The sequence below is a fragment of the Xiphophorus hellerii genome, chromosome 20 (genome assembly GCF_003331165.1).
Source record: "Xiphophorus hellerii strain 12219 chromosome 20, Xiphophorus_hellerii-4.1, whole genome shotgun sequence".
NCBI classification, from domain to species: Eukaryota; Metazoa; Chordata; class Actinopteri; order Cyprinodontiformes; family Poeciliidae; genus Xiphophorus; species Xiphophorus hellerii.
The window spans coordinates 702,494-722,751 of record NC_045691.1 but is presented as its reverse complement, the minus strand read 5'-3'; the positions used below and the strand labels follow the sequence as shown (position 1 = coordinate 722,751).

Genomic DNA, 20,258 nt, shown 5'->3' with positions numbered 1-20,258 from the left:
TCACTCGATAGGCACCAGCACCCCTCCTGGGCCATGGCCCCCACTTGGGACCGCCACTGATCAGAATGAACAACGAATACAAATGCATGCCACACTTCTAAGATCTTTATTCGTTGCATAATTTTTAATCAGGTATGCATTGTATTTTGTTCGTCTATTAAATAAGATCAGTTAAAAATGAAATAAATGATGACAAATGATGAAATCAAAAGAAAAACAAACAGATGTACCATAACTTTATTGTTTCTTAACCGGTTCTGGTTGCCGTCTCCCCTCAGCCCGGGCCGCCCCTCTGCCGGCCCAGCAGGTCGTATTCCCGATACAGGATGTAGTCCTTCAGCCGCTCCGGCAGCGGCACGAAGCTCATGAAGACGGGCGACCGTAGACGGAGGCGGCCGAGACAACGACGGATCCGCAGGCGACAGAGATGCTGCAGGCACCGGGGGTTTTCTGGAGAGGTTAACGGGAAGAGAAACGCTGATCTTTATCTCCTCCTTTCTGAGCTAACGGTCAGGTTTCCGTTACCTTGTAGTCTGCAGATGTCTGTCCACTGGTTCTGCTCCATGAGAACCGCCTTCAATTTGGAACACAGCATCACGTGATCCACGTAGTCCAGCAGCACTCGAACCACGTGACCTGACAGGTCTTTCAGCCAATAGACGGTGATGACCTCACAGAACTGCGCTGACAGAGAACGTGACATGATATGGCCGACCGTTTTAACAGAAAATGTCCATCGTAAGACCATCTGTTATTACATTGTCATAGGCGTAACTTCCTGAAGGACTGGTGTGGACATGTCCCCGCCAACTGCGGCATGAAGGGGGCATGTCCACCCCAACTGTGGCATTAAGGGGACATGTCCACCCCAACTGTGGCATGAAGGGGACATGTCCACCCCAACTGTGGCATTAAGGGGACATGTCCACCCCAACTGTGGCATGAAGGGGGCATGTCCAAGCCAACTGTGGCATGAAGGGGACATGTCCACCCCAACTGTGGCATGAAGGGGGCATGTCCACCCCAACTGTGGCATTAAGGGGACATGTCCACCCCAACTGTGGCATGAAGGGGACATGTCCACCCCAACTGTGGCATGAAGGGGACATGTCCACCCCAACTGTGGCATTAAGGGGACATGTCCACCCCAACTGTGGCATGAAGGGGGCATGTCCACCCCAACTGTGGCATGAAGGGGACATGTCCACCCCAACTGTGGCATGAAGGGGACATGTCCACCCCAACTGTGGCATGAAGGGGACATGTCCACCCCAACTGCGGCATGAAGGGGACATGTCCACCCCAACTGTGGCATTAAGGGGACATGTCCACCCCAACTGTGGCATGAAGGGGACATGTCCCCGCCTACTGTGGCATTAAGGGGACATGTCCACCCCAACTGTGGCATGAAGGGGACATGTCCCCGCCTACTGTGGCATTAAGGGGACATGTCCCCGCCAACTGCGGCATGAAGGGGACATGTCCCCGCCAACTGCGGCATGAAGGGGACATGTCCACCCCAACTGTGGCATGAAGGGGACATGTCCACCCCAACTGTGGCATGAAGGGGACATGTCCACGCCTATATGCCCGGCACCTTTCTTCCTTTATGTGCCTGCATCTGTTTGTGTCCAGTAACTCGGCAGCAGCTGCATTCTGCATTAACATCCAGTTAAAGCTTTTTAAAGCTTCTTTGTAAAACGTAAATCACAAGTCCACTCAGTGACCTGGTGGACTGGACATCATGTGACTTATGATGATGCGCCACATCAGCTGCTGCTTTGCATTGAGTCAGGAATATCGGTGGTTGGGAAAACGACACAATCAAGCAAATAATCTGAAACAGGGACGCAAAGTTTTGATATTGTCGACACTATGAAATCAAGACAACAAGGTCCCAGGGGATCACATTTCACAGGGTCTGTTTTGACATTATTGACATTTTTGACATTACACTAATAAAAAAATGCCTTCCAGTAACTGGTGCATCAGCGCCACCTCCTCCCCAACAACTTGCATATCCTTGCATTGTGTATATATATAAAGAAATATATGTTTCTCTGTAATTCAGTAGTTCTTAGTGTTTCTAGTTATGCTTTTCTTAGTTAGTCTTTGCCACTAGTTTTATTTTGTTTCTTTAGTCTGGTTATTCTTTAGTGATAGATTTTTTTGTGCACGCTCCCTCGCCCCCGTCTCTCTCTACTCAGTTGGACTTTCTCCCCTCACACCTGCGATCAGTTTGCCAATCAGTTCTTTGTTCAGAAATCAACCTCCCAATACTTAAGTTTTGGATTTCATCATTATTTTCATTAATCATCAAATTCAGTTGCTGCCTCTGTTTCTCTGCGTTTGGATCCTACAACTTCACCAACCTACAACATTTTTCATACAGCTAATATGTTAACCTAACAGTTAATCATCTTGTTTACAAATGTAAATTGATAATCTGTCTAATATTTAATTCAAACAAAACATTGACATTAAAATCAGTATTGTTTTCTTTTGTTACCAAAGTATCTTTGATCACAGAGCAGGTCCATCCCTCGTAGTCCTCAGGAATGTGGGAGCTGTTGCCATAGGGACAGTCGAAGCAGCGCTCCACGTCGTAACCATAGTTACACAGCATCCTGAGAATGACCTGGTGCACACAAACATTTCATTCATTATGTAGATTATGTTCATTATAACTTCATGTAAACGTTTCTCCAGCTACCTGGTCTTTGAGCGCGTACTGCAGCGCCGAGGGGAAATGGGTCGTGTTTATTTTGGAGTAGTAGTTGACGTTAGCGCCGTAACGCAGCAACAAGTTGATCAGGTCGTAGTTGCCCAGACGGAGTGCAACCTTTAATTTAAAAAGAAAAGAGACAGAAATCCAGGTTTTCCATAATCAATAGATGTAATTTCTATCCTGAATTATGAAATGAGACTCAGAGGAAAACAAGAAGATTAAACAGGAAATCTGCTATACAGATTAGCTGTTTCTTCAATATTTCCACATGATGCCATCTATTTTATCAAGTGCACCAGTTCCTCTCCTGCAGGAAAACAAGCCCCACAGCATCATGCTGCCACCTCCAGACTCCTTAGTTCTGACAGTAGAAGCTTCGCCGTTTTTCCTCCAAATGTAACGATGCTGATTATGGTCAAACTGTTCCTCTTTAGTCATCTAACCAAAGTTCATGGCTCCAAAACTGAAGATCAAACTGTAATCTGGCTTTTTAAGTTCCTTTAAAGCAGGGGTCTCAAACTCCAGGCCTCCAGTCGTTGTCCTGCAGGTTTTAGATGAGCCACAGGTACAAAACGCTGGAATGAAACGGCTTCATGACCTCCTCCTTGTGTAGATCAGGTCTCAGAGCCTTAATGACCTGATTATTCTGTTCAGGTGATGCAGCAGAGGAACATCTACAAGTTGCAGGACTGGAGTTTGAGACCCTGCTTTAAAGTAATGGCTTCTTCCTCGCTGAGCGACTTTCAGCCTGTCTGTACAGAAAATGTTTCACACATTTTCTCTCAGTTTTGTGTTTTTCTACAAATAGAAATATTTTTGGTAATCTTAACTGACCTTAAAGAAGAGAAGTTTGGTTATTTTCTTTCTTTTCTTTGTAACTTCTGATTTCCAGTGTTTGTGCCCCTTCACTAAAGTTACCTGGTGTCTTTAAGCCGTTTATTCTTCACCTGGAAAGTTTTACCTGCAGACATTTGACCGGGTCTTGGTTGGGCATGGCTCCGGCCTCCAGCAGCAGCTTCACCGACGCCATGTCGTTATTGGAAACAGCAAAGAAGAGAGCGGACTTCCTCTCGTCGTCGTAGCTCCGCCGGATCCAGGGGTGGAGCATGAAGTTGGGGTCGTAACCCGCATCCAGCAAGGCCTGATGGGAAACATGACAGTTCTCCAGATTTCCTGATGAAGCTGAAGCATCGTTTACGTACAAAATAACTTTCAAGGGCCGACTGTGGCCCTTCAAATAGATTTGTTTGGCCTCTGATCAGAACAATGGTAAAAAATTAGCCAACAAAATAGAAAACAATTGAAAAAAACTGGAAATTGTCTGTTTTCCTTTAATAAGGCAACAATCTTTCATACAATATACAGATTTCATAAAAATCTGGTTTATTGTTGAGCATGGAATATCTTACAGAATAAAAATACACAGTGGTTTTAATTAGACACTTTTGACCCAAAACGTACGGAACCACTGGTCCAAAGTTACTATGTTCTGAAATAACATGTAGCTTCAGTTTCATCAGGAAATCCGGCAAACTCTTTTACTTGAGTCATTTTATGGACTTTATACTTTTACTTGGGTAAAGATATGGTGGAAGTAGCGCTTCTCTTACTGGGGAACAGTTCTTGGGTTCTCTGCAGACCACTGGCTAACTCTAAAGCGCTCTGTAGTGGAAGCTAAGGCCAAATGCTAAGGTTGAAAACAATGGAAGATGGCTGTGTTGCACAATGCTACATTTAGCTTCTTCCCACTGAGTCGACCGTCGGTCCTGTAGCCTGACAGTAGGAAGCCAATAGCCTCGTTCTGTCAACCAGTCACTGTTGGGTTCTGCAGGGTTTTCTTCTCCTTCACAGGATGGCAGGTTGATGGGATCCAGCTGTGACTCGTCACCAACAGTCTGCAAGGTCCTTAAAGAGGAGCGGCTTCCCTGAGGCAGATGCCAGCTGGTTCTGCTTCTACAGTGGTACTCTCTAGCTGTTGGTGCTGTTTTCCCAGTGTCCTACTTGTTCTGACTGCTTTTCATCTGTTCCTTCCTGTACAGTGAACCTGCGCTGAACACTCTGAACCAGACTCACCTGAAGTATCTGATCCTAGCTGCTCCGTTGGGTCTTGCACCTGGGTGCGTCATGCCCTCCATTCACCTGCTGTAACTCCCACACCTGGAAACCATCACACCAACTGTAGGACCCCCATGTCCTCTCCTCTGCTTACCTCAACCTGCAGACCGTAAGCCACCATCAGGTAACTCCGTCATTCCCTTCATTACTTCCCTCTTTAACCGCTCGCCCTTTGCAGTTCCTCCGCTGGCCCGGTTCCCCCCAGCTGTCCCAGATCCACCGGTTCTCCAGCACATTCTACTGATAAATAAAACTGTTTGTCTGTAGTTGTTGCTCGCCTTAGAAACCTTGCATTATGACAATCATGTCTTATTTTTGTTGTTGCCTTGTTAAAAGAAAAACGGACTATTTCCAATTTTTTCAATCGTTTTCTATTTTGTTAGCTCAGTTTTTACCATTTCTGATGTGTGATCAGGGGCTGAAGGGCCACAAATGGCCCCCGGACCACACTTTGGACTCCCCAAGTTTTATCTGAGCAGGACTGTTGATTTATTGCAGAGATATTTCCAAACTAAAATATAATCTGTGCATACAGCTCCCATATTTATATTTATACACAATATCTATATTTCTTTGCTATAACCCCTTATAGTCCATACATACATAGTCTTGTACATCTGTAAATAAATATTTATATCTCGTATAGCACTTCTGGATAGATGCAAACTACATCTCGTTGCTTGTACTTGTGACAGTGCAATGACAATAAAGTTGAATTCTAATTCTAACACTTCTGTTTATGACACACACACACACACACCTGGATGCAGTGTGTGTGCGCCTCTGCAGCCGCTGAATGAAGAGGGCTGATCCCGCTGTCGTTCACATCTCCCAGGTTGGTGACGGGCAGCAGCAGCTTCAGTGACCTCAAACACACACACACACACGGTTGTGCTGCCTACTTGTGACCTCGTTCAGTCAGAATTACCACGTCAGAACAACAACAGGTCAGTTCAGGTTAAAGTTGATTAAGTGCAGCAACATGCGGTGAGGTTCCTGTCTCAGTCAGATGTACAAACTCCAATTCAGAAGGTTAAATTTCTATTTTTTTTTTCAATCTTGTCATTATTGTGGCTGTATTATTGTCCCTTCCTGTTCCATTTACTGCTGCCTCACATGGCAGCAATATAATAAAGTCAACTCTGCATTATTGGCCCCTGGCAAAGCAAAACACTTCTGGTGTTGTTACAAAATAGGATTCAAAATGGAGAAGTGTGTCCATTTTAGAGGAATAGTTGTAAAAAAGAATTAGATGGACACACTTTTTGATGTCTTTTCTTAGGTTTCTGAACCTGCTCTAACTAGATTAAAACTGGTTTGGTTCCATATTCCATAACAGGACGGCTGAGGTAAAGTGCTCACTGCAGGTGTCCTCTGTGTGAGGCTCGGTGGATCGGCAGATGGCCGCTGTGATTGGACACGTTGGCGTCGGCTCCGTGATCCAGCAGCAGACGGACGACGGCCGCGTTCCCTGAAGCAGACGCTTCGTATAAGACGGACGCCTCATCGTGCGCCTGAGAGAAAATGTCTGCTCCTGCAGGACAGACAGCATTTTAGAATATAATTATAAAGAAATTTAAAATGGGAAAAGAATCAGGAAGAAGAGAAACAAAATAACACAGAATCTCATTTAAATTGAAGTTAATGAAGCTTATGTCTTAATCATGTGATTCAAAATAATATAAAATTACAACTTTGGTTTGGACTGCACAAAATATTGCAAATTTATCATTGACATATCACTATATGCAACATGTATACCGACGAAACAGCTTGAAAAGCAATAAATGTTGACTTACTGTTTCAGTACCAAGCATTCAGGCTGAAATAAGTTATAAACTCTTAGTGCTAATTTAGTTTGTTTTGTAAAATTTCTATTGAATAAAACTTACAAGAAAAAACGGAATCAAAATTAAGACATGATTGGTCGACGCAGCATTTTGTAACACGGCCAACTTCCATTGTTCTCAACATTAGCGCTTAGCATTAGCTCCCGCTAAAGAGAGCTTTAGCTAGCAGAAGTAATGTTTATAGCCAGAGGAGGGCAGAGGACCCAAAAAATGGACTCAAGTAAGAGCAGCACTACTTTAATATATTTTTACTGAAGTAAAAATAAAACGTAGCCGTCCAAGAAATGACCCTACCCTAACCCAAATTATCAATCAACTTAGAAATTACATCATCAAACAGACCAAAATGTCATATTAAGTGAAAATTTTGGTATTTGAAGGATGAAAATGACAACAACTGAAATAAGTAAAAAACATTAATAAAATCAAGGATAATAAAATGTTTCCAAATCAGTTTCTTTCAATAAAAACTTATGAAACTCCAACAGAACCAGCAGGTCTGGGTCTGGTGGATGTTTGTTTTTCATTCAGTGGGGAGAAAATCCAGAAATTTTACTCAAGTAAGAGAAGAGATACTTTATAATAAAATTACTCAAATAAGAGTAAAAAGTAGTAAAAATTCTCCTAAAAGTTCATTAAAAAAGAAAAAGCTACTCAAGTAAATGTAATTAAGTAAATGTAACTAGTTACTACCCAACTCTGTTGTTAACGCAATAACAGTTTTAATTAGCAGAGATGTAGTGATGAAAAAGACAAAGTTTATTTGATAGTTTTCAAAGTGAGCCGATCTGGTTATCATAAACCTTCTGCCTCACCTTTCCCCAGCAGCAGCTCCACCACCTCCAGGTGTCCTCCCTGCGCGGCCAGCGCCAGCGGCGTGAAGCCATAGTTGCTGCGTGGGTCCGGCCGCGCCCCGGCCTCCAGCAGCAGCTGCACCAGCTCCACGTTGCCCGCCCGCGAGGCTTCGTGGAGCGGCCGGCGGCCGTGGCAGCCCGCCTGGTTCACACTGGAGCCACGGAGGAGCAGCAGCTTCGCCAGGTCGGTTCGGTCCGAACGGATGGCTGGAGGCAAACAGAAAACTGGAGTTGGACCGATCCAGAGTCGACGCTCAGCTTCAGCTGGAAAACAGCGATAAGGCCTGAAACCTGGAAGGAGTGATGAACTCTGACCTGAACCTTCAGAGCCACATAAAGACAGTCACAAAGTCGGCCTCCTGTCACCTGAAGAACATTCCAGGATCAGAGGAATAGTATCCCGGCATTAGAGAAACTCATCCATGTGTTCATCTTTAGTCGCATTGATTAACGGCGTCTTCACAGGTCTGCCTAAAACAATCTGTCTCTTATTTCACGTACAACATGGGAAAAATAATCTGCCAGGGAACTAGCACTTTCTCATCAATATTAAGTAGTTATTAAGATAAATTAATAATTATTAATTATTAATAATAATTAATTCCACATGATGGAAAAAGTGACATATTGTCTGAGGCTACAGCAAACACAAAGTAACAGTAGACAAAATGGAAACTATTCAAAATGAAAGACAGAAAGAACTGGGCAAACTGGATGGGACAAAGGAGGAATGGAGTTTTAGATTATATAATGTTGAATGTGAATTGTTCATGTATGTTTTATTTGTAAACAAATGCGCAAAATGGTAATAAACAGTTAAATGCTAAATATCAAGTAATTATTGACTGAAAACAAGCTCACATCTTTCTGAAAAGATATTGTAAAAAAGAAAATATACTTGTAAATTAATTTTGTCTTAATTAACTTGTAATAAGACATTTGCATTGCAAACTAGACCTAAAATACTTGGTAGGATTTTGTGTTCCTGCAGCATAATAAGTTTAGTCTTTGCCTTTTAAACATCTGGAATTCTTATATTGAAAAAACTGGTAAATATCCAAAGTTTCCAGCTGATTATTGGTGTAAAACCTCACAGCATCATCTTGAAGCACAAACACCAAGCTGTGTGACCAAACCCATCTGTGCAGAGTGTCTGAAATAAAGGTTTGTGATTCTAAATGTGGATTGCAGCAGCGACTGGCTGGTTGTCTGGCCCACCTACAAACAGCGGGGCGTCCTGGTCCTGGTCCTGGCAGTCCGGCTGAGCGCCGCGCTCCAGGAGGAACGAGGCGTTTTCCACCAGACCGCCTTCCACCGCCAGGAAGAGGGGCGTCTGGCCCCGAAGAGTCCGGCCCTCCAGAGAGTCCGGACCTGAAGCTGGAGGACATTTGAACCGTTTGTAAACCCGATATCTCCACACTGCTTCCTCGACACCAGATATAATTCAAGAGTTATAAGACATTTGCACTGGAAACGAGGTGAAAAATACTTGGTAGGATTTTGTGTTTTTACAGTGCATAAACATCTGACACCTATTTGATTTGAATTGGATAATTTGGTTGACCTTTTGACCTTCAAACTTTCATTAATATCCTCAAAGCAAAAGCGGCACAAACAAAACTTTTACTGCACAAACGCAGCTGAGTTGATTAACACCAGTTTTGTCTGATTTAAAGAAGGTTTAAGGGATAGTTGACCTTTAGTGACCTCTGGAAACATTTGTTAATATCTTTAAAATGATAGCAGCACAAACGAAAATATTTTCTGCACATTTGACACCAGTTCAGTTAGATGCAACTTCATCAAACCTCTGCATGTGATCTCCAGGACGGCCTGGTTGCTCTGAGCTGCCGCCTCATGGAGAGGCGTCCAGCCTCGGCTGTCGCTCCGCAGAAACTCGTCTTTAAGCCGGACAGAAAAATCCTTCAGCAGCTTCTCGTTTCCTGGAGCAACAGAATCATCCAGAACTTTACGCTCAACCGACACCGGGATAAATCCGCTACTGAGTCTCATCTCAAAAGAGACGCTAAACCGCGCCTCTTTAGGTATCTAAGATCATTTTCTGAATATTTATTGTGTTTGTTTACACGCCCACATCACAGTTGAATTGTTTATTATTTTAGAATAAATCACAGATGTTTTAATGTCGTTTACCTTGTTTTATAGCAGAGAAGATCTTGGAGATGTTGGAAGATCCTGAATCGGCGCTGAAATAAAGCAAGGAAACTCAGGATGAACCCAGATGTTTTCTTTTTTAGTGTTTTGGTGCTGAGAATAGTTACATAATTAATAAAAACACTTTTTGGCATCATTATCAACTTTAAAGCTGCAGAATTTAACTTTTATAAAAAATGATTACATATTTGTTAAACTGTCAGCATGTTGTGACAATCTGTGAAAATATTGATCTCCTCCACCCTGAGCTGTTCCTGCTTTCTGAAGAAATGCAAAGCTCCTGACCAAAAGAAGCCAATCAGAGGTAGAGGTATGGAGCTAAATTGGGGCCATAAAATTTGTTCAAAAGAAAAAAAAAATGAAAAAAATGTTTGAAACTTTCACATTCTATTTTTCAAATTTTTTATTTTGATTATCAATTTTTTTTTTCAGTTTCCAATCTTTTTTTGTTTGAGCAAGTTTTATGGCCCCAGTTTAGCTCCATACAGAGCTAACCATTCTCTACTATAGCAGAGAAGCAACTTACCGTTATTTATCCGCCGTCATTGGTGGCTAAGCTAGCTAGCTTTAGCATTCACAACAGGCTATGCTAGCTGCAGCAGGGGGATGAGCAGTGCCACAAGGAGGGTTATTGACAGCACTAAGACCCGCCTCCTGGCTCTGATTAGTTGTTTTTATTTACTGCTTGGAGAAGGAGTCTAATTTTTCACAACACAGTGACAGTTTCAAAAACCATTTTTTATAAACGTTACATACAATAGCTTTAAGCGCCACTGTTTTATTAAATAAGTGAAAATCAAAAGCTAAAGACTTTTTCTCTGAGCGACATTTTTAAATGAAGTTTCCATGAAACTTTTCTGCTTGTTTTGGTTTGCGCGTCGTTTCCTCGCTTTGTAAAATTTCAGGTTTGTTCTCCATAAGACTGTGATGTCGCTCTTCCCTCTGAACTGACCTCGGCTCGTTTCCTGCTGACGACGCTCTGCGGGATTCCCTCTGCTTGCTGCTCTCCAGCAGACTCTGCTCAATCATGTACTGAACCGCTGCATCTTCCTCATCATCCTCTTCCTCCAACACATATCCACTAGGATTCATCGCATCCAAAGGAAAACAAACCGCCAGTCTTTGGGTTACAGAGAAAAGAACATCAGATGTGTTATTTCTGCATTTTATGATTCTGGTTTGTAAAGTTGAAATGTTTAAGTTTAGCGTTTTCCTTTTAATTTTGAATCTGTCAGTGGTATAGAAAGCATAAAGCAAAGATCTACTCTAGGCCTTCAATCAGAAATGATCCATAATTAAATGCTTCCTACAGGAAAAAGATTCAAAATGAAGTTAATTTCTGTCATAATCCTACAACTTTGCTCTTTTACCTTGTTTTGCTCAGCCGAACTGCTGCATCAGATTTAAAGCTGTTGAAGGTTTGAGAAAAAAACAGACGAATGAAAGCAGAGCTTTAAACCAACATGGCTCCCTGCAGCGACAGAGCAGATTCTCAGCTTTTCCAGTACAACACGTTAAAGAAAAAAACATTCATGGATTCACCCAGCGCCATTAAGAGTCAGACCAGAACAAAACATTCATGGATTCACCCAGCGCCATTAAGAGTCAGACCGGACTGAACTGTTTGTGTGGCTGCAGCTCTGGCAGCAATAAAGGAGATATGACACCTGTTGCTAAATTTACTCTCAGCAGATACATTTATGACTTAAACACATGACTAATACAGCATGGTGTTTGCACCTTTCTGCACTTTTATATTTATATTCAAAGAAAGATCAAACTGGATGACTGTTATTGTAAATGATGTGTTTAAGCAGATATTTAATTTCCTGTACTCCTGGAATGTGTTCATTTGTTGGTTTTTTTGCATGATTTTCAGCATGTTGAAAGCTTTTAATTTAAAGTGAAATCCAAAAAAAATAAAACTTGCATCATTTATCTAACTGAACTGGCATCAATTTAGACCCAATTAACTTTTTTACCATGAACCAAAAAAAGCTAAAGATCCAACATTCAAATAAAACCAAGTCATTTGATTTTTATTTAAAAAACAGATGTTTTTTGTAAATTGTTTATTATTGTGAAACCAAGTGGGTTTTGTTGTGCATGCATTTGAAAATCCCTTTATTGGTAAACTTTTTGTAGCAGCAAAAATCAGATTTGGGTTTTTTTTTTCTTAAATGTCACCAAGTAAAATGGTCATATTTAATGTTAAATGAAAGTAATTTTGATTTACCCAACATTTTATCTGGTTCCTTCCCTTTGTGGAGGGAATAAAAACACTTCCTTTTACAAAAGGTCCACCTGCATGATTTCTACAAATTATTTCTACTATAGTAAGCTAATATTTTATCAGATTTTCAGCAACACTAAATGTTCCTTATTGCTGCCATAGAAAACTGTCCTATTAATGCACGGTTTGTGCAACAGCTGACATTTTTTAAAATCAACATGCAGTGCCAGTAAAGCCAATCACATTTAACGAGCACAGCAAATGTTTTTCTTCAAAAATGTAATTTTTTTAAATTGTGATGATTGTAGCCATAAAACAAGACCAAAACAAGAAAACTGTAATTGAAAACATGTTTATTTCAGTTTGTCTCCACCGTTTATGACCTGGGTCTCTCCTTCTTGCCTTTGTAAAGCGCCAGCAGAGATACGTTGGCCACTTTGACGACCTTGAAACGAACTCCAGGGATGTCTCCCACGGCATGACCCTTACGACCGAAACCGGCCACCAGAACCTCGTCGTTCTCCTGCAGAACCAGAACCACAGGGAGGATGTTAGCGATGGCAGAACTCAACAACAAACATATTAAAAATAAATCCACACATTTAAAAGCTCCCACTTAGGAATGGAAAATAAAAACTTGAACATTTTGTCAAACTGCACACATTGAAGCCGTTTACCTCGATGAAGTTGAGACAACCGTCATTGGGGACGAAGGCCGTGATCTTCTTGCCGTTCTTGATGAGCTGGACTCTCACACACTTCCTGATGGCAGAGTTGGGCTGCTTGGCCTCGACACCGCTGCACAAAAACACAAAAATCGAATCAGCTGCAAAGCAAATGAATCAGAGTACGAGCAGTGACCTTCTTTATTTCTAATTATTCATAAGGCAAATGGATATTTCAAAATTAAGTTTTCCATACTTTCCAGAGCTTTTATTACACGAAGGTTCAGGTACAGAGTTTAATTTCCTGTGTGCCAGCAACATTTACCTCCTGGAGAATGAAACAAGCTTCCTCTACCAGCATAAGAGTGATCTACTGGCTGTATGTCAGTTGTTAATCTGGTCTGGCTGTACTCACACTTTCTCCAGGACGATGCCCTTGGCGTGAGAGGCTCCTCCGAAGGGGTTGGCCTTCAGAGCCGTCCCCAGGTGAGCCTTCTTGTACTGTTTGTCATGCCATTTCTGCTCACGCCGGTGATTGCGGAGCTTCCTGGCGGTACGCAGACCACGACACTTTCCTAAAGAAAAAGATACTTTGCATTACTTTGCTTTCATCTCTGGCATCCGTTCTGTCATTATCCGACCCACTCAAAACCATCAACATCATGCATCCATTTTTTATTGCCCATCAGCACTGCTCCGAACCTTTAGGACGACTAATTTACTTGAAAATTAGAATACATGCTTTCTCTAGTCCTAGCCTTTATTAAAAAAAATAAACTTAAATAGCCAGAATACAAATTTTTATTTTTAGCACCACAAATTTCTAAGTTGTTTAAAAACTGTCAATGTTTGTGACTTTGGGTTAAATTTTCACGTTTTAATGCAAACAGAGAAACAAAAATTACCCCCAGGCTTTAATGGCAGTGCTACAGTATTCAAGTAATTCATTATGCCAATTTGTATTTTTGACACAAATATGGTGGATTAAATGTTGTGCCGCACTATCTACTGCTTTTACAGTACATTTTCAAACAGTTTTGTCATGCTGCCTTAGTTCAGGTCATTAGAGTCCTAGATCAGAGGAACACACATTACGAGTCAAACAAAAAACTGTTTACATCTACATGAATCTCACAAAATAGCATCGGTATGTTAAAAACTACAAGTATTATTCAATACCGAAAGCAAAGCAGTTTTTACAGGGAACTACAACATGGAAACCGTACTAACAACAGATATCTCCAAAAAAATAAACTTTCCAGAAACGATTCATTTAAAAGTTTTTGATGTTATCTGCTTAGTCTACATACGCTAATTTCAGTCTGTTAGTAATATTAACGTTACAAATTAATCAGCATTAAGATCAAATTGCCGACCAGCAACTAGCATAGCTACATTATGGCCGCTCCACGTTGCGGAGAGACGCCGCCGTATAAACCTCTTTTTTCTCATTCACTTTAGCATTTTACTGAACTAAACACAGTAGAAACACCACAGAAGACGTTCACATAAAACGTTGATATGAAAAATTGGTATAACCAAGACATAAACTGAGTATTTTTTATGAAAACTGAGTCTTACCCATGATTGCAGAAGCGAGTCAGGGATTGGAAAGGAAGAACCCAGCATGCACCGCGGCAATGTGTAGTCGGAGGACCCCATCTATAGACTATAGAGTGCCTGAGTAAAATTAAGTCGTTTCAGAAATTTTTTAATGATTTTTTATTTACCACTTAAAAGATGTCATGATATTTTTTTTAAAAAGCTCTTGTTGAGATAAATAAGTATAGTTCATAAGCCAGAGGACATTTGTTTTAAAAAGATTTTGTAGTTGTCGTAATTAGCCTAGAATGTCATTCTCTAGAGGGGGACCTAAAAATAAAAAAAATATTATTTTATTAAATTAATTAATCAATTTTTTTTTATTATTAGCAACCTATTTTTGTATTTGTCCAGTAGGCGGCGTTATGTGTTTGGCAGGCGTAATGAAGTATCAGCGCTTTTAATCAATCATAACTCGCTAAATAATAAATAGACTTTCACGCTTTCTTTTTTCTTTTACTGGAAACCTTATTCAAACAGCTATCATGGCTACATTTAAAAGGAAATGTATTTTTTGGACTCTAGTGTCCCTTGTATGAAAGTAGGCTGACAGGAAAGGGGCAAGGAGAGTCATATAATTAATGATCTATTTAGTTATTGCATGGACTCAACTTAAATCGATTAACTTATAAAGCTTATTTTTATCCAAACGTTCCTGCCACTTGTTTAAGATGAGTACAAACAACAAGCTGATGATAATTAAGTGATGTTTAACTTTTTTATGTCTAAGGTTTTATATTTCAGTGAGAAAGGCCAGAGTCTAGCTTTAGTAGATGGCTGAAGGCGTCTGATCCGCTTCAAACTCAGAACCTGTTTGCTTAACGACAAAACTTTGGTAAGGTTAAATTTAGTGGGCTAAAGGAAGTCAGAGGGTTCGTTCTCCAATGTGAGAAATCCCTTGAGGTCGCCAAGTCTCTTGTTTGATCAGATCTTGTTAGTCATTTCCATAGTATGATTACTAATTAACAGTTGATTTTTTGTGTCTAGATGCAATGTAATCATTCAATTCACAATTGAAGTTTTATTATCGGGATTCTGCAAATTAAATGTTTTCCACCTGAGTGAAGTTGGCCCCCCCACCTTCTTCAAATCAGACAAAATTGGTGTCAAACGTTTGTGCTGCAAAATTTTCGTTTGTGCTTCTATCATTCTAAAGATATTAAGAAAAATGTTTCTAGAGGTCATCAAAGGTCAATGAACATCAGTTCATGCTGGATCTGTGAATTTCATTTGAAATTGTTCAGTGCTAACCTATGAACAAGAATAATGTAATTTTAACGTTGATGAAATTCACTTGGAACCAGGTCTTATTTAGAATGAACTGGTACAACATCTCCCAAAACACTCGGTGACTTGTATTTTAGTTTCTGATCACCAGAGGGCGCTATTAGACAAACTGTACTGTTGAAATACGAAAAGTAGGACTAGAGCAAAACATGTTCTAACTATCTAGTCTGCTGTTTCCATCTCAATTTCATGATCGACAGTCAACACTTATTTTCACGACTTCAAATCAGTGCACAAACTAGCATAAACTGTTTATAAAAGAACTGATGTTCATTGACCTTTGATGACCTCTACAAACATTTCTCTTAATATCTTTAGAATGATAGCAGCACAAACAAAAACTTTTGCTGCACAAACCAGCAAAAACGTAGCCGAGTTGATTGACACCTATTTTGTCTGATTTTATGGAAGTGGGGGACTGGCTGACCTTTTGACCTTTAAACTTTAATATCTTCAAAGCCAAAGCTGCACAAATGAAACTTTTTGCTGCACAAATGGAGTCAAGTTGATTGACACCCATTTTGTCTGATTTGAAGAAGGTGGGGGTCAACTTCACTCAGGTCCAGCGAAATGCCACAGTCATCAATTTAGGTGAAGTCAGTTGTCGTCTGAAAGAAAATTATGTAATATCTCATAAGGGATAGCGGCACAAACTGAGCAGTAGCCCACTTTGGTTTGTTTTGGAGCAAGACGGGGGGATGGTGAACTATGGATAACCTAAAAAATAATTATTTCAGAAACCAAAGCTGCACAAACATTTTAACGGCACCAACCTGCACAAACTGAGCACTAACCACTCAGACTATTTGCTGAATTTTTTGACGTGGGTGGGGTGTCAGCTTCACTCGGCTCTATGCTGGCGATAACCACAAAGCAAGCAGTTATCAATTTTGTACGTTGTTGTGCAAGTTAAATTCTGCAGATTTTCAGCTGTTGTACAATGTGTACCTTCTTTTGTTTTGAACTTCAATAAAGATTTAGAACAAGAAGAAATTTCAAGAAATGTTTTTAGATAGTTTTCTCACCAATATAACTCTCTCCACAATAATTGAATTCTGTCAATACAGGACATGCGGCCGTGACCGTAACGTAATGTGTATAATTTGTATGACTGTTAAACTGTGCTTTGGTTTCGGAGGTGGTTTGAACAATTATATTCACATTGTTGACTTACTTTCTGCTGATTATGCAGCAAAAGGGTAAAAAAAATGACAAAAAAAATCCATAGCTAACATGCTAGTTGCTTGAGCAAATAAAGTTTTTGCAGAGTAAAACTGGAAGTGCATGGCAGCGTCATTGGTTCAACAAAGTTCATCCAACTTTCATCATCTGGCAAAAGGGACTACACTATTTTAAAACCTGGCACTTGGAGTCATATAATTAATGATCTGGTTTGGAAAAAGTTGAAAAGCACATGTACATTTGTATTCCACAGAGCAAAAGTTTATCCAACTGTCACTAGTAAGTACATTGATATCAAAGGCTTCTGTAAAGAGTGTCAAGGCCATGTTAAAATGGCATGTGACAGAGAGCCAACGGTCAACAGCCCAATGGTGCTCCAGTGTTCTATCGAAGGTGCTGACATCTCCCTGCACACTGGCCAGTCCAAAAGATTCATGTCAGGAACCCTTCGTGCACAGGTTTCCAAAGAGTTGTGTGAAGGTAGGATGGAAGCAGCTGTATGGAGGTCAGCAAAGGCATCAGAGTTGATGGATATTGGAGATCCCGAGGTAAGTCACCTTCCAAACCTGGCAACCTTACAAAAAGCCAAGCAGGAGAGAACAAATTTGGAATTAGGCGACAAAGACCCCATTCTGTCTTTGCAGTTATTAAAGTATAGCACACCTAACAGTGGCAGTATAAGAGATATTGGTCTGGATACATTCTTCTGTCACTATTGGAGTCAAACTCAGATACACGTTTATAAGGCACTGACCAAAAAATGTCCCTCAGTAGTTTGCTTTGATGCAACTGGTTCAGTTGTCAGAAAACTGGCACGACCAAATGGTACATCTGGCCACATCTTCTTATATCAAGGTGTTCTGAGGGGAGACAACTGCTCAGTCCCAGTGGTACAAATGCTATCAGAAAGGCATGACATTAATGCAATTGCAACATGGCTGGCAGAATGGCTTCATGCAGGTGCAGCTGTACCAAGGGAAGCTGTGAGTGACTTTTCCCTGGCTATTCTTGGTGCTCTGGTGAAGGCCTTCACTCCTCTTTCTAACCTGAAGTCATACATTGATGAATGCTTCTGTGTGCTACTTGGAAACCAGTCTGCAAAACCTCCTCCCTGTTGCATCAGGGTTGATGTTGCCCACTGCATAAAGATGGTCTGCCAGTGGGACTGCCTGAAAAACAAGTCACACCATGTCAAAGACTTCTTTGTCAGGGGAATAGCAAAGCTTCTTCAAGCACAAAGCTTGGGCCATGCAAAGCAGTTAATACATGCCATCACTGTTGTGGCTCTCAGCGAGGCAGAAGGTGATGATAGTTCTGGAACCCCTCTAGAATCAGAGAGGTGCAAAAAATACCTGAAAGCCCAGATTGCAGAAGACTCCATCCTCATTCCAGATGAAGACAAAGGAAGTGCATCAAGTGGATCCATGTGATGACATCCAGACTGACCTACGAGACTGGAGGTCAAACATTTGTGAGGAGAGCAGGACACACGCTGCAGCTAATGGGGGTAGGGATAACATCCATTTCCTCCCTTTGACAATCAATCACAATCATTATAAGACAACCAGTCTAGTAATGATTGTGCCACACATTATAAGACTTGCAAGTTACTTACCACTGTGGACAGGAATAATGGTTCCACTCTTCAAAAGCACCAGCCTCACAGCATGCTCAGCCAATGTTGAAGCTGAATTCAAAAATGTAAAACATGGCCTGTTCAAACATGAGAACTTACCCATGCGAGTCGATCGCTTCATTTCTCGGCATCTTTCCTTCATCGAAGGAAATATGCAGATTTGCTCTGCAAAAGCAAAAAAAGAGGAGGAACAAGTTGCATCAGCAGAAGTTAATCCTGCATCCATAATTACCCACAATGCTGAAGGTAAGAGAAAAATGGATTATAGCGATTTAATGGAATCTGATGCCACCAGAAACTTTTCCACAGCAGATGAAAACGTGGTTGAAAACTGGAGGACAAATTCTTCCACCCAAAAAGAGGAAGAGGACTTCATACCCAAGTTCCTGCACTGAATGGCTCCATGCAGATTCATCATCTGGGGCCAAAAGAGTTAAAGTTTGACTATTAAAAAATGGAAACATGCATCAGCCTGTTAAAGTTGGGAAATTGTCACTCACCGTTTCTTATTCGACTGTCAAATTATATTAGATTTTCAAAACAGTCCCTTTCATGGTTCATTACTTCTCAAGTAGGATAGAAACCCTTTGTCTCACAATACAGATATTTGGGTGTGTCAATAGCAAACTATAAGGCACATGTATGCAAGTTCATACATCACCAAAAAAAGAGAAAAACAAAAAAATTACCAGAGAGATTGTCCTACTATAACTGTATTGATTATGCCACGACTTCTTGCGAATAGTCCCGTTTCTACAAAAATACAGCAACCTCAATTGCATGAAAACGACACCGAAAACAAGACTTACCGTCATGTTTAGTTCCAGTTTTCTAACCCACATGCAGAACACCACAGAAGAGCAGGAATCAGTTAGAGGATGTTAATTAATACAATAAGGCAAGAGAGGTCGGGTGAGAATAATCCCTGGGGCAAGTTCACGGAATCGTCGGTACACTGAAGGACAGTAAAGGGAGATGGTGAGTTTGTGGCTGTTGGAGATGAGAGCAACAAAAAATGTTGAAGACTGATCTTACTTGTAACGATGGAACATTTATTCGGGGAGAGAGTTGACTGAGGGCTCGGGGTTATGAATCCTTTGTGTGGGTCTAGAAGGTGACCCGGGTTCCAGAGGGTGGCTCGATCAGGGAGGTTCCGTGTGGAAACGTGGAGGCTGCGGTGGAGGGCGGACAGGTCAGTTCAGGCATGGAGGAAGACAGAGGAGCAGTCCGACTGCCAGGTGGAGAGCCCAGGAGCGGATGGTGATCAAATGGAGGAGGTGAAGGTGGGACTCGGACAACCAGTCCACGATCCGGCGGACAGTGTAAGCAGAATGCCCATCCACGTCTTGGGTGGGAGGAGGGGGCTCGGAAGGAGGGCACAAGATGCTGGACTGGACGGGCTTGATCTGGGAGACATGAAAAGTGGGATGGATGCGTAGGGAAGGCAGAAGACGGACTGATTATAGTTTTGATCTCGAATGGGCCAATGAATCTGGGGGAAAGTTTCTTTGACATAGATTTTAACGGAATATCATGGGAGGACAACCAAACCTTCTGGCCAGGAGTGTAGGTGGGAGCCGAGGTCCATCTACGGTCAGCGAGGCGCTTATTCTGGGCGGAGGTGTTATTGAGGGCGTCGATGGTGGTTTTCCAGATGTTCTTGCAGCGGCGGATGTGATGTTGTACGGATGTGACAGCAATGTTATTCTCATCAGAGGAGAGCAATGGTGGCTGGAGAGACCTAGAGAGACTTCGAAAGGAGAGAAACCAGTGGCTGCAGAGATATGACTATTGTGAGCGTATTCAACCCATGGGAGGAAACGGCTCCAATCACAGGGATTGGAGGAGGTAAAACAGGGGAGAACAAAAAAAGCAAAAAGAAGACAAACTGGAGACACAGGAAGATCACAAGGAAGATTAATTGATTTTAG

At 41.5% G+C, this 20,258-nt stretch overlaps 2 protein-coding genes and 1 long non-coding RNA gene across 5 annotated transcripts; all 3 read right to left on the bottom strand.

The window, feature by feature from the left end:
* Positions 1-83: 83 nt before the first annotated feature.
* asb14a (ankyrin repeat and SOCS box containing 14a) lies at positions 84-12,176 on the bottom strand. Of its 3 annotated transcripts, none has more exons than XM_032550258.1 (13): positions 11,093-12,176; positions 10,675-10,842; positions 9,702-9,754; positions 9,356-9,490; positions 8,766-8,924; positions 7,509-7,754; positions 6,206-6,377; positions 5,604-5,709; positions 3,690-3,869; positions 2,714-2,842; positions 2,510-2,638; positions 526-679; positions 84-450 (listed from the first exon to the last, which is right to left on the bottom strand). In XM_032550258.1, exons 2-13 carry the CDS (start codon positions 10,812-10,814, stop codon positions 275-277), a joined length of 1,779 nt encoding a protein of 592 aa, XP_032406149.1. In that variant the 5' UTR covers positions 10,815-10,842; positions 11,093-12,176; the 3' UTR covers positions 84-274. The 3 variants fall into 3 exon arrangements, 2 of the variants coding, with proteins under 2 accessions (XP_032406149.1, XP_032406150.1); XR_004337143.1 differs by having other exon boundaries at positions 334-450; positions 526-684; XM_032550259.1 differs by lacking the exons at positions 9,702-9,754; positions 10,675-10,842; positions 11,093-12,176 and having other exon boundaries at positions 8,770-8,924; positions 9,356-9,471.
* A 115-nt stretch (positions 12,177-12,291) lies between these two features.
* Positions 12,292-14,297, bottom strand: rps23 (ribosomal protein S23). The gene is made up of 4 exons (XM_032550260.1): positions 14,202-14,297; positions 13,036-13,195; positions 12,633-12,753; positions 12,292-12,478 (listed from the first exon to the last, which is right to left on the bottom strand). The coding sequence occupies exons 1-4, from the start codon at positions 14,203-14,205 to the stop codon at positions 12,332-12,334; spliced, it is 432 nt and encodes a 143-aa protein (XP_032406151.1). The 5' UTR covers positions 14,206-14,297; the 3' UTR covers positions 12,292-12,331.
* A 2,255-nt stretch (positions 14,298-16,552) lies between these two features.
* LOC116710067 (uncharacterized) lies at positions 16,553-17,894 on the bottom strand. Its single transcript, XR_004337034.1, has 3 exons — positions 17,664-17,894; positions 17,446-17,551; positions 16,553-17,265 (listed from the first exon to the last, which is right to left on the bottom strand). It is a non-coding gene; the product is annotated as an uncharacterized LOC116710067 (long non-coding RNA).
* Positions 17,895-20,258: the final 2,364 nt, after the last annotated feature.

Bases quoted from the DNA above. Each gene is read 5' to 3' on its own strand.
- asb14a (XM_032550258.1), bottom strand. From the start codon at position 10,814: ATGAATCCTAGTGGATATGTGTTGGAGGAAGAGGATGATGAGGAAGAT. The intron at 9,491-9,701 runs GTAAACGACATT...CTGTTGCTCCAG, and splicing joins CTTCTCTGCTATAAAACAAG to GAAACGAGAAGCTGCTGAAG. The intron at 6,378-7,508 runs GTGAGGCAGAAG...TCTGTCCTGCAG, and splicing joins GGAGCTGCTGCTGGGGAAAG to GAGCAGACATTTTCTCTCAG.
- rps23 (XM_032550260.1), bottom strand. The intron at 12,754-13,035 runs GTGAGTACAGCC...GTTTTTGTGCAG, and splicing joins GGCATCGTCCTGGAGAAAGT to CGGTGTCGAGGCCAAGCAGC. The intron at 12,479-12,632 runs GTAAACGGCTTC...CTGGTTCTGCAG, and splicing joins GTTGTCTCAACTTCATCGAG to GAGAACGACGAGGTTCTGGT.